At 39.1% G+C, this 12,436-nt stretch overlaps 1 protein-coding gene across 1 annotated transcript in view; it reads right to left on the bottom strand.

Moving 5' to 3' along the window:
• Positions 1 to 786: 786 nt before the first annotated feature.
• IL6ST (interleukin 6 signal transducer) overlaps positions 787 to 12,436 on the bottom strand; it is a 29,085-nt gene continuing 17,435 nt past the window's right edge. The window contains exons 11-15 of the mRNA XM_009326930.1: positions 11,731 to 11,878; positions 10,563 to 10,703; positions 9,186 to 9,282; positions 7,734 to 7,815; positions 787 to 6,881 (exon numbers count right to left, since the gene is read on the bottom strand). Coding sequence (XP_009325205.1) covers positions 6,156 to 6,881; positions 7,734 to 7,815; positions 9,186 to 9,282; positions 10,563 to 10,703; positions 11,731 to 11,878 — 1,194 coding nt within the window. The 3' untranslated portion in view covers positions 787 to 6,155. The remainder of the gene's footprint in view (positions 6,882 to 7,733; positions 7,816 to 9,185; positions 9,283 to 10,562; positions 10,704 to 11,730; positions 11,879 to 12,436) is intronic.

The raw sequence follows: 12,436 nt of genomic DNA, 5'->3' as shown, positions 1-12,436 counted from the left end.
GCCTTTTACGGATGTGACCATCCTTTGAAGATCCAACTGTGCTTTTTCAGTACTGAGATGTAAGTTCACTAAAGGCCTGTGAGGGTCCTTCACCCATTAGAAACAAAAGAACCAAACCCAGGTGAGACTGAGGGCAATCTCAGACATAGCCAGGTCTGCGACTCCTTTCTTGGAAATTAGTCTGTGTGAGTAGACAGCATTATACCCTGCTCCTCACTCCCATAGTGTTCCTTAGAACGAGATTTTTGGACACTCTTCTTCCCATTTTCAACAGGCCTGCCTGGAGCACCAGTCCTACCTCTTCAGAGCACAAGCTGCAGGCAGACACAGCCACCCCCTCCCTGGCGAGACACCGGAGCGCAGAACGTACATACACACCCATGGCCAGCAAGGGGAACAGAGCCAGCCCCCTGGGACAGTGACCTGCCTCACCACCAAGGTCAGCCAGCCACAGCTGACACCTATTTACAGGAGCAATTACAAAGGGAGGACTAGAGAGCATTCACCTGCTGCTGAACTTGCCCAATATACCCAACTAGGCAGCCCTTTGTCCTGGTACACCGTGGTCATGTCTCTCTCTGGGAATGGCCCTCTGTTTCTTGCCTGTTAGGTAGTGCCCAGACTCTTCTCCTGTGGTTACTACTTAAGTCAGCCTTACAAAGCACTGACTCCAGCACGCAAGGCAAGTATGGCATTTTGTTTTCTTTTCGTGTATTATGCATTAGACAAATGCAACATTCAGGCTCAGTTGGGTAACAAAGAGGACATTCAAAACTGACCATAAAGTAAATTGTAGAAAGCAGAGTTTATATGACAATAAACATGCAGCTTGCAAAAGAATGAACATAAGTGTACTGGTATTAAAACACATTTCCATATAGTGACAGCTTATGCAGCAATTTACATGTTTAACCTCTGGCCAGAGTATGCAAGCCCTTTAAAGCTGGCATTCAAACTACCAGTAGCTTTATCAGCCATACTTTAAGTACATAGTAAAATTTGACTTAATGTTTACATTCACTAGCCATCCAATCCAGCATCAAGGCACTTTCCTTGTTAGTACGTCTGTCCCTGTGTCCCACACCTCCGCTTAACTAGATGCATGTATCAGCACAGCAACATTCGGTGACCAGTAACCTTGACCACAGACTCCTTAATCCCAAATAAAAGCACGTGGTTCCTAGACAATCCATCGCTGTATCAGAGTGTCGGGCTACATGTGACACTGTAAACAAGACTGGTGTGTTAAAAAACACAGTAAGTTGACTGGATCCATTAACGAATGTGCTTTGATATGAAGAAAAGCGATAGGTGTTACCAGTTTCAACACCGCGGAGAATGCTCATCTGCTGCGCCTGCCATCACTGGAGAACAGCTGGTGCGGGGTGCCAGAGACGCTTCAGTCTGAGCAGGAGGATGTGGAGCTTTCCAGCCGTCTGACAGTTGTGCCATATGTGTTTTTCATCCATTGTTACAGAAGTGTGCTTCTGCAGAGTATCAGTGACTTTATTGCATATATCCCCTTTAAGGTTGCCTTTGCAAATAAACGCAAGTACTGGCTAAGGCTGCATTCTGAGAGATACTTACTGCCCACCCTCTCTCTGCACTAAAATTAAGAGGGGGGAAGTAGGCGATTGTTGAGATCTGGTCCTTAGTCATTAATTTTAAATCTGTTTGTATAAAAACAGATACAAAAAGATACGGCCTTAAAAATGCATCCTTGTGTACTAAGTCAGCACTGCTTTCATTTTTAGGAATGGCTCAGACTGCACAAGTGCTACAAAGGAAACAACAGTAAAAGCAAACACACATACACGTTTTAGCTTCATTTTTTTTTAACTGATCCTTTCACTTTTAAGCAAGAGAAATGCGTATTTGTGAATCCAATGCAAGATACTTGATTTTACCCTTCTCCAGACTTTTGCACTTATACCTCCACTTTACCACAGCTTTCTGGATCAAGAGCTAAACTTGAAGACTGGGGGGTTGGCTCTAATTCCCAAATGGCTGTTTCATGACAAGAGACAATATTTTTGTTATAAACTGCTTCCAAATAACATTAAAAGAAACTCTTGGAATTTAAAATGGCTACATGTATACATCCTAGCAAACAGGCAAGAGGTTACAGGGATTAATGAAGTTTTACAATCCATCAGTCAGGAGAACTTTTTAACATAGTTAAAGGAATGTATACAAATAAGAGTTAATCTCAATTACAACTGTCTCAGTGAAAATAAACTAGTATATTTAGTCTCATTTAATGCACATAAATTACAATTTAAAATGTGTATGTCCTGGAGCAGGGCTGACTATTAACAATTTGAGAGTCTTTGGAGTTGCAGATCCCACTGTGAAGTCAATTCCATAGCAGCATGTATTGATGAGATCTTGGATATTCAAGACCTGGCACTAATTAAACAAGTTCAATTACTGAAGTTAAATCAGCATGGTGATTCCCACATATCAGGCACACTAATGTAAGTTTTAACTATCTGGCAGTGCTCATGATTTATAGTCAAAGCTGAAGCTGCGAACCCCACCTGAGGCCATGGGGCTTCATCAGTGCCCAAGAACAGGACTCAGCCCTTGCATGCAAACTCCCCCCTCTTCCCAGGGCCAGAGTTTTTTCCAGTCCTGATAATTAGCATTTTGCTAGGCTCCTGTAGCACAGATAGGCACATGCTTGTCACAAACACTCCAGAATGAAATTTAGAAAAATTTTTGCTCTGCTGTGCTTTGCACTGCCAGGTTAAGGCTTAACAGGCAGTTTAATTTACTACAGTAGGGCATATAAAACGTAATCCCAAGACTGTCACTACAGTGGGAGAGGATATTCCCAGACTTACTGCCCTGAAAGCAAGCCAACACAGCCCAGAAACAACCCCAACAACCTCCTGTTCTAACAGAACCACCATAACAGAACTAGAGATAAATATATTCACTTTTCTTGTCAACAGAGGAGCAGTTAGCCAGCCTGCACTTAAGAGATGTTTCAAACTTGCTAATACAGGAAAAATACTTTATATTTCTACTAGCCTCCCTTCCCTGCCACCAAAGTAACAAGGTCTTTACAACTGTTCTCCCACCCCTACCTGAAAAATTCCAGTCCAGGAAATCAAGATGGACATGAAAATGTCAATACTGAAGTGTGATTTTATTTTAATAATGCCTTTATTTTGTAAAGTGCACCATAGTTATTAGGGGAGGGGGAAAGCTTTTTCTTTAATTACTATGTTAGGGCCAAGTTCAGAGAATTTCAGTGGATTGCTGTAATTACATCACAGACACTCTAAAAACCTGTATGCGACTGTTTGATACAATTAGATTGTTACTATCCAAAGTACAAAATCAAGTTAAACCTGAACACTGCATGATATAATATTTGGCACATAGGTTTACGAACAAGCTGTAAACCTGTTAGTTACACGTATTGTGGCTTCTACAAGCTGTTCACCCACTAGTATCTCCTGCCTAGTCTTTAGTATTTTAGCCCTAGAGAAATGCACAAGCCTGAAAGATAGAATATAACTCTGCCAGACAGACAGAATTCTCTCTAGGATACACTGCTGTACAATTCTGAGAGTTTATTACCACTGGCCCATAAGCAACAAAGAAAGAGCAATGCCAGAAGTGACAGGCCAGAACTCTTGTTAGCACAGACCTTTGAAAATGAGAATCTCTTGATGCTGTTTATTTAACATTGGAAATGGTCCATGATTAACAGCAACTGAGAACAAAATGCCTTCCCTTTACATAACAGAAAGGCAAATAGCAACTTCAGGAATAACTGAAGATGTCCCTCAAATATGACATACGCTATCAAAAGTTAGTATCACTAGATCACAAAAAACAATAAATAAAAGAAATAAATCATCAGCATGGTTTTGAAAACATCCAGGCCTTCGAAGCAATGCTCAGACTAAGTAGCTAGGTTGTGGCCCACAGTATTTCAGAGATGAGCAGGAGGTGGATTAGATGCACGTGGCTGCAGGGCAGTTCTAACAAGCACACACACTTGTTAGTCTTGTCAGAGACTTTCCCTTTTACTCATGGTTTCTACAGTCACTATGAAGTTTGCATAGAGAAGACAACTGATCCCCCAGTAAAGTAACTGCTATTATTTTCCAAGAGGAAGGTGTTCTGACAAAGGAATACTCCTTCAACCTCTGAAAACATGAAAGAGTCTCTGCTGTCTTGTGACAGCATAGTTTTCATTATGCCCTTGCCCTCTGGGAGGGAGTTTGAAGGTGCTGAGGTGGAGAGGGGAGAAAAGGAAGGGGACTGGTTTGAAGAAACATGTAGTTCTAGTAAGCTGCAACATAGCCTTTTAGTTTAAAAAAGTGCCCAGATACAAAAAATACTGTTGGGACAAAGGAACTGTGGAATACTGAAATGTTATTAAAGATTCTGCACTCTGTTTTAAATAGTCCAGACTTCAAGAGGTAATCTTATGAACTTACTCAAACATTGAATTTCTTTGTAACAGAAGGCACATGTGAACATTTATATATATACCTGTCCTTTCATGCAAGCTGGCATACAAGGACAAGGGAAGTTGAAATGATACTGACACCTGCCTTTCCAGGGCCTTTAGCAAGTGCTTTGCAGAACAGCAGCACCAGAGGTCACAGCACAAAAGGTTTCAGGTGGTCTTAAATACATTCTTTTGCTGAAGGAGAAATAAAACCATTGTTTTATTCTCACAACACAGCATATAGTGTTTTGAATTAAGGTTTTATTAGTGTCAGGTTAGAAAGCTGACTAGACTAAGTTAAGGTTAAAAAAAAATCTACAAGAGTGCCATAAAATTTCTAATTATCATCAGAGAATGGGTTGATTTTAATTAATTTCATTTTTCTTTAAACCTTGGTAGAGACAGTCTCCAAGAAATGTATCTTCTTCAATAAAATGCACTGTATGAACAGGGGAAAAGTGAGACATAAGAAAAAAGTAAGGAATTTTAACAACCACGTAAGTGTTATTTGTGGCTCAAGATTGCTAATAGATACAGCCTATAGTAACATATACTATAGCCTATACTACCAGTAACATTCAAATTCAGGGTGTAAGTTTTGGTTTTGCTTCTGAGCGCTTCAATGACTTCAATGCTTTGTTTTTTGCTGCTTTCAGTTTCAAGGAGGTCCTGCAGCATTAGCAGTGAGGTTACAGCACACTGATCATTGTAGTCAACCAGGAAGAAGGTCATATTCCCTTTCTCCTGAGCAGTTAGAAAAACGGTAAAAACTTAGAGCTTGTTACTTGCCTCTCAAGCTGTATACAGCAAAGGTGCACTTATTAAACAAAGGCAATTTATATGACCAGAGAGGTAGGGTATAATCAGACAGTGATTTGGGTACAAAACCTTTAAATAACTGTTAATCTGTGTTTTCATCTGTATTTTTAAACTTTTTAACATGAGACTGAATTGCTGTGCATCAAGTTGCAAGGTACATTTTTAGGCCAAATCATTATATAGCTCGTGCACACATATCTAAATGTAGGCAGAGTATCAATTACTATAGTAGCTCACAGTCAAGCAATCATGGTGTTTTCTTATTTGCACACCATAGCAAGCTGTATTTAATTTTTATAATTTTTCAACAGGGATGAACATGATTTGCATGTCTGGTAAGCTGGAAACTGAGGCACTGGGCCAAGTCAAAATTCAGAAAGTCAATCAAGCTACTGAAAAGTATATGACACAAGTATTCTTTCACGTTAGAATACTAAGCTTCAGTCTTACTTCTGCACAAAGATGCTCCAGGCAACTAAAGCTGGCTTTTTAGGCTTGTACACTGTTACAAATCGAAGTATTTCTTCTAGGTCTATTGGCTGATGTAATTAACTGAAACTTGCCATGTTCAGTCATGTGTAGATCTGGTATGACAAGACAAAAAACCCAAGGTAGCACAAAGGCTTGTTCAGCTATCCCGACATAAGATTTTATGTAGTGCATAAAAGTAAGTCTCCAGTAGGTCTGGACTGCAAGTTTTCCACAAAAACACAGTCCTTACTGTACTTTGTCAAATTACTCTTCACTTAATTTCAGTATTTCTATCTGCATTCAGATAGAAAAACTAGCTTAATTTATCAGAAACACAGGAGAAAGTGTGAACAGGCACTAAGGAAGGCCTAAACAGAGCCAGTCTCTTCTCTCACTGAGGCATGTAGCCCCCTTGTCTCACAGTCTGCGGGAGGTAACTTTTTGGCATTTCATCAACTGACAGTGGACTTCCCTCCACTGTTTCAGGTCTCACAGTTTGTCCTTCAGTACTTGCCTGTAAAACATCTGATAGAGCAGCTTCCTGGGTATTTTTTTCCAGCTCAGTGCCCAACAGCTGTGAACTCTGACCTGAGATCTGCATTTGTGCAAATCCAACAAGATCCCCCTCATTAGCAGGAGTAATTTGCTTTGTTCTTTCAAAGCATGGCCTGTCTGTGTTGGTTTCATCCTGACCACCATTTCGTTTGAAATACTGCTGCCTCTGTGTTGCACTGTCACCTCCTCCAGCGTGATCCTCTGACCTCTCTTCTGAATCTAGCAGTGGCTGAGTCGACTCAGACCTTGAAAAGACTTGTACAGGTGTTTGGTCTCTGTAGCCATTAAGTACTACAGTTGAATACTGTACAGTGCTTGAAGTGTTTTGTGTAGCTTCACCTTCATCACTGTCAGAGACGCTTTGCCTAGGAGAAGACATGCAGGAGGATCCTCCAATACCACTGCTGTGCCCTTCTGAAGTACTTTTTTCCTTTTTAAGCAAGTCAAAGGGTTTTAAATCTTGTTCTGAAAAAGACTTCTTGTCATCAGCTTCTATTTCTACGACGCTTACATCTGTAAAGCTGCCTTCTGGGTACATCTGATCTTTGGAACTAAAGTTATGCTGAAAGAAAGAGATGGATGTTGCCTAAGAGGAAGTTTAATGTTAAAAATCAAAACCCCCATTAAATATCTGAATTTTTATTCTGTAATTGTTTGGAGTTTCTTCATATAAGTTTTCTCCTCACTAAGTCTGGCAATATCTCCAAAGTACCTGTTACAAGATGAAGAACATAGCTTTGTTTCCAATACAAAGTCTTAATTATGCAGCAATTCTAAAACCATAGTGGGTGTGCAAGCTTTGCTCTAATTTTAATTATTCTTAAGAGCTGTAAACATAGAACCATTTGCTGTGCAGCACAAGAACATTCTATATTGAGGCCATACATACATTACTTCCAATAATATGTTCAACATCACAGCACTTCTTCACAGAAGTTAAGCAAATTCTGTTCAATAAACTGTGGCTATGTCATTCACCCCACATGGTGCATAAGTTTTGCTGCCATCTCCTCATCCATGAGGAACTCTTAAAGCGCTCTCTCTCATTCATGACTTAAGTGTCACTTCAGGGTTTTAAGAGTGGGAATCATGAATCCTGTTTACTTAATCCTGGTTTCCCATGAATGAGTAAAATAATTAGGACTTGACTCTTTCAACTAGTAAACTGAATATAATTCACAATGTTAAAGCCTGCTCTATGCTGTCAACTTGTGCTAAGGGCCATACATTTCTAATGCTGAATCTACTGATGCAATAAGTCTAACCATATTGTATCACAATGTCATTAAACTTAACATCCAGTTTTTTTTCCCTTGAAATCCATGTGTGCTAGAAGACAGAAGACTACCACTGGTTAGTTTATTTGAAACCTTGTGGATTAGGAACATACAGGATGCAGAAACATGAGTATTACCTTAGCTGGAACTTGAGGAGACCACTGAGCAATGTTACTTTTGGATGGATCAGGGACAATAGGCCAGATATGCTTTTTAATTCTGTAAAGGATTAAAAACAGAGTGAAATTACAAGATGCACTCCCCAAATTCCTATGTTGATAGCAGGTACTACATAATCCAGGATACCACTCCCTTACACAGCAATTTTGCAAGAGTATTTATTACCAAATAGGAATGCTTCCTGCACTTCTTCACATCTTTGTAGGAAGCTGTACTACTTAGCAAAACACAGCACTGCACTTGTAACTCCTCCACACATTAAATGTAGCCATCCAACATAAGGCAAACCAACAAACAGTAATGGTTAGTGAGGGATTTTCAAATTTATAGCACTCTAGAATCTACAGAGCAATTATTTAGGTGAAGTCTATGATGCATGTCAGTATAAAAATACACTGTTGCTTCTTTAAGATGACTATGAATACCACAGCTGTCAAAATCTAAGCCAACTTCACAGCTAAAAATAAAGTGAAAATATCTGAAGAAAAACTTGGTCTTTTCTAACTCTGAACTCTTATGTTTAAGAATGTAATAACTGTTACTTAACAATAGAAGTTTCTGTAGACAAATCACCCCCAACCAAACTAACTTTGAAACTGATGCATCTATCCTGCTCTTTATAAACAGGTTCCAACAACAGATCCTGTGTAGAACTTCTTTGAAGAACATTGCAAGATGGGCTTTTCAACTGATACCCATTAAGAACTGATTTTAGGAGCAGCAGGGAGGTCAGAAGGAAAAGGGCACAAAATGCTGTCTTTAACTAGAAAGAAAAGATAGTTGACTGGGGACATGGGAGAGGTGCTACTCCTTGCCAAGGAAAACACTTCAGCAATAAGCTCTCAGCTAAAGCTACAGACAAGAGCTCTGGGGTAGAGGGAGCAGGAGGAGGCAGGATGCTTCCCAGCAGATAGTAAATAGGCACAGAGTTTGACTGAGGTTATGCAAGGTAGATAAATGTCTGTGTAATTTTTTTGGCTATAAAGCTTGAAGTTTGCTAACACTCATTAAATCGCTAAAATATGGCCAGCAAACAGATATTCTGTGCTTCACAAACTAGGGACCATCATTCCACTCTGATATGATAACTAAGAAAACAACACAGACTGTATATCCTGATAAAAACTTAATAAATCTAATCCTGACCAACTCTAGCAAGAAAAGCAGGAATTTCCTTGCAGGATTGAGTCATGGAACATGTAGTTTCTGTGCTAATCGTTAACAGTAAGAAATTAGTATCAGAAGAGGCCCCGATTTGTCAAGGAAATGTTTATCACCAATGTATGTGTTTTACCTTCTTTTTCTGATCTAACTGTAGAATATTTACTTGTTTGTATTGAATTATTGCCATCTCTCTATTATGCCCAGAAATATCAGAATCATAAGAGAAAGACTTCATTTATACTTACAAGTCACGTTTGTTGAAGCAAAACAAAACTCCAAGGAGCACAATCAACAGGAACGCTAGACACACAGGTACAACTATGGCTTCAATTTCCCCCTTCCCTGAAGAAAATTAAGAGAAGTAGTTACAGCGCACTTTGGCATTTAAGGAACTCAGCAGTGGCATCTATTCCCAAAGGGACAGGGAAAATCTGAAACTGAATACACCCACAGCGCTCAGTCTTAAGCTTCACCTTCAGAAGAACCTTTTCACCATATGAAAAGAGCCTGTTGGTGAAAACGTGAAAAACTCAGTCCCAACAATCCAATACCTTGCATCAACAAAAAACACAGAAGCTGTTGCTCTAGAAGCTGTAATACTGATGGAGCAAGTAATGTTACAGTTTGGGAAGATATGACAGTAACATCTGTATGAATTCCTCTGTGGTCCAGGTGTTTCAGTGGCCTACTGGCTGCCATAACATCATGGTCAAATAAGTAATGCAAGCAAAGTCACTAGTCATCCATCAGTTTATTCTGTACATGAAAATATCCTCTGCCTGCAAACACTTAAGGTTGCATTACTGTTATGTATTCCTTCCAATGTTATACACATTCTTAAGTAAACCTAACAGAATGCTTAGGGAAGAGCAACACTATACAGGAAAAAAAAATACAAAAAACTGCTAAATCTAAAGAAGTGCTTTCCACAACTAAGTTGAGTTAATGTTGTTGCTCTTACCATTACAAATAGGAAGCACTCTCTAAAGCTGAACATACAATAAATTTAACTCTTCAAAATGAGTCTCTGTAGAGAACTGTAGCAAACTTTAATAGTGGTATGAATGAGAATGAGGAACCTGAGGAAGGGCAGTAAGAATAGCATGTGCTGACTGGCACATAGATTAGCAGATCAAGACCCCAGCACACCTCTGCAGCTTCGCAAGACACCCGTATCAGGATAAAGGCCAACCTACCTTCAGATTAAAACAATGACTCTGGACTCTAAGACCAGGGTAGGAGCCATGAGATGCCAGAAGAGAAGACAAGGGCAATGAGTAAATCCTAATGACTCACACAAAGTTGGGGCAAAAGAATGCTATAACTTAAAGTATACACAAAACACATCCAAAACCAGCACGTTTGCCAACATAAAAGAGCTATCCAGGAGACCTGCAGAGGATAGCTTGTCCTCTGTACAATCAGAAGAAATCCTGACTAAACTACCTCTTTGTGATTGGGTACTAGATAGATAGTATGGATATCATGCACCATGTGAGTGTGACTGAAACTTTTTTCTTTAAATAAAATCACCTTCCCCTCCTATCAGATCTTGCATAGAGCCTTGCTATACTGTTGCAACATTACTTCTCACTTCTACTAATTATGCCACTCTTCCTTACCAAATTTTTGTGTAGTAAATGTGAAATCAGGACCACTCCTGCCTCCTTCATCTGTGTATGCCATCATCCGCACAGTGTACAGTGTGTCACTGGTTAGAGACGAAAGTGTATACTCTGTCTTCGAAGGATCCACTGTCACAGCTGAAGAGAGGAAAAAATTTATGCTAGTTTTCTGTACATTTTATTAGATCTCCACAAACACAGTAGCATTAGGACATCATGTCTTCAGATGTACAAGTTATTTGCCATACAGCCATGCATTCTACTAAAACTACAACAGACACAGAAAGACTACACACTTGTACAAGAAATGCTGAGATTCATTTGTTTCTGTTCAAGTGTTTGAATTTAGTCTCTTTCTTGATGGTATTTTTGTGTTAATTTCCTGTGGCTTTTTTCCCTCCAGAATGTAGCTACAAACTAAAACTAGTAGTAAAGTTGAGGCTTAAAGGTCTAATAAGCAGAATACATGGCTTACTAGAAGTAGCTAGTTACTAACTAGAAAAAAACATGGTTAATGTTTTTACATTAGAAATAAAGAGAAATAACATAAATTTACATTACATAAATTACATAAATTTACATAGAAATAAAGAGAAGTAGGGTAGGCATAAGTAATTGGTCCTTACAATTTAAGCAAATCTAAAAAAGAAAAAACTTTTGATAGCGCTAGCTCCTGTCTTATGCCTGCAGGTCATACACACTACTGAGAACTAAAATGCACTTCAAACAAGATGTTTTACATCACTAATACTGATCTAGAGCTCCAGGAGGATTAAGAAATCCCCCCCCTCCCCCTTTTTTTTTTAGGGCTTTTTCATACTTAAATGCAGTCAACTCCTTTACTTCTTGAATGGTCTAGCTTCATCTTGCTACACCTCTATCTAAATACAGGATGAGAGAGTAAGATGGGGGCACAATACCTGCAAATCAGCTTTCAGAAACTAAACTCAGTGCCCTGTTATACACACACTGAATGTTCTGAATTCTTTGTTGGGTCTTTTCTGTTCAGTGTGAAGGAGAGCTATGCTTCAGACATCAGCTTTGTGTCATCAGAACAGACTGTCAGCCACACTCAATTCTGTATCTTGTTTTTCAGTAACATGTATTAGGAAGGCGACAGATGGAATACTTCAATGCCACAAAGCACTTCCCTGCTTTCTGTTACCTGTTTCATTTCCATCGATAGTTTTGTAAAATATGGTGTAACTTCTGATAAACCCATTTTGTTCATCCACTGTGAGATGGTTCCATGTCAGAACAGCTTCAGCTTTTCCTACTTTTTTTGTCTGAACAGTTGGTCCTTTTGAAGGACCTGTAATGGGAGATGAAGATTAGTTTCTGTTGGGCATCCTTGCATCCACAGAAGCAGTGTATTAATGAGCACTGAATTGCTACTGCATAAAAACTTCAATGGAATAGCTGGATTAACTCATCTGCAAAGCATTATTTTCAGACAACACAGCAACTCCATAGACGTTTTAAAAGAGAAACCTCCAGGAAAAAAACATGAAAAACAGTAATCAGCAGATCACACGAAATCTTCAACTGAAGTTCATTAGTCTTGGCTTCATACTTGAAATTTAAAATAAAATACTATAAATACTATAAAATACTACACCAATAAAATAACAAACTCATACTAAATTATCTGATAAAGGTTGGAAAAAGGGACAGTCAGCCACAGACACCTGTTTAACTCCTACATACTGTAAATAAGCAGAATGGATGTTAATAGAAGGGACAAGATCAATTATGTCAGATGACCCTCAAGTGTAGGGCCATTTTTCATTACACCATCCACACTAAAGCAAAGGTCTCATTATTTTTAGTCAAGAAAATCAGTTTATGTGCTCCAAGATGACTGTTTTGTA

This window comes from Pygoscelis adeliae, unplaced genomic scaffold (assembly GCF_000699105.1).
Source record: "Pygoscelis adeliae isolate BGI_AS28 unplaced genomic scaffold, ASM69910v1 Scaffold116, whole genome shotgun sequence".
Classification (NCBI taxonomy): Eukaryota; Metazoa; Chordata; class Aves; order Sphenisciformes; family Spheniscidae; genus Pygoscelis; species Pygoscelis adeliae.
This window is presented reverse-complemented; position numbering and strand designations above follow the sequence as displayed.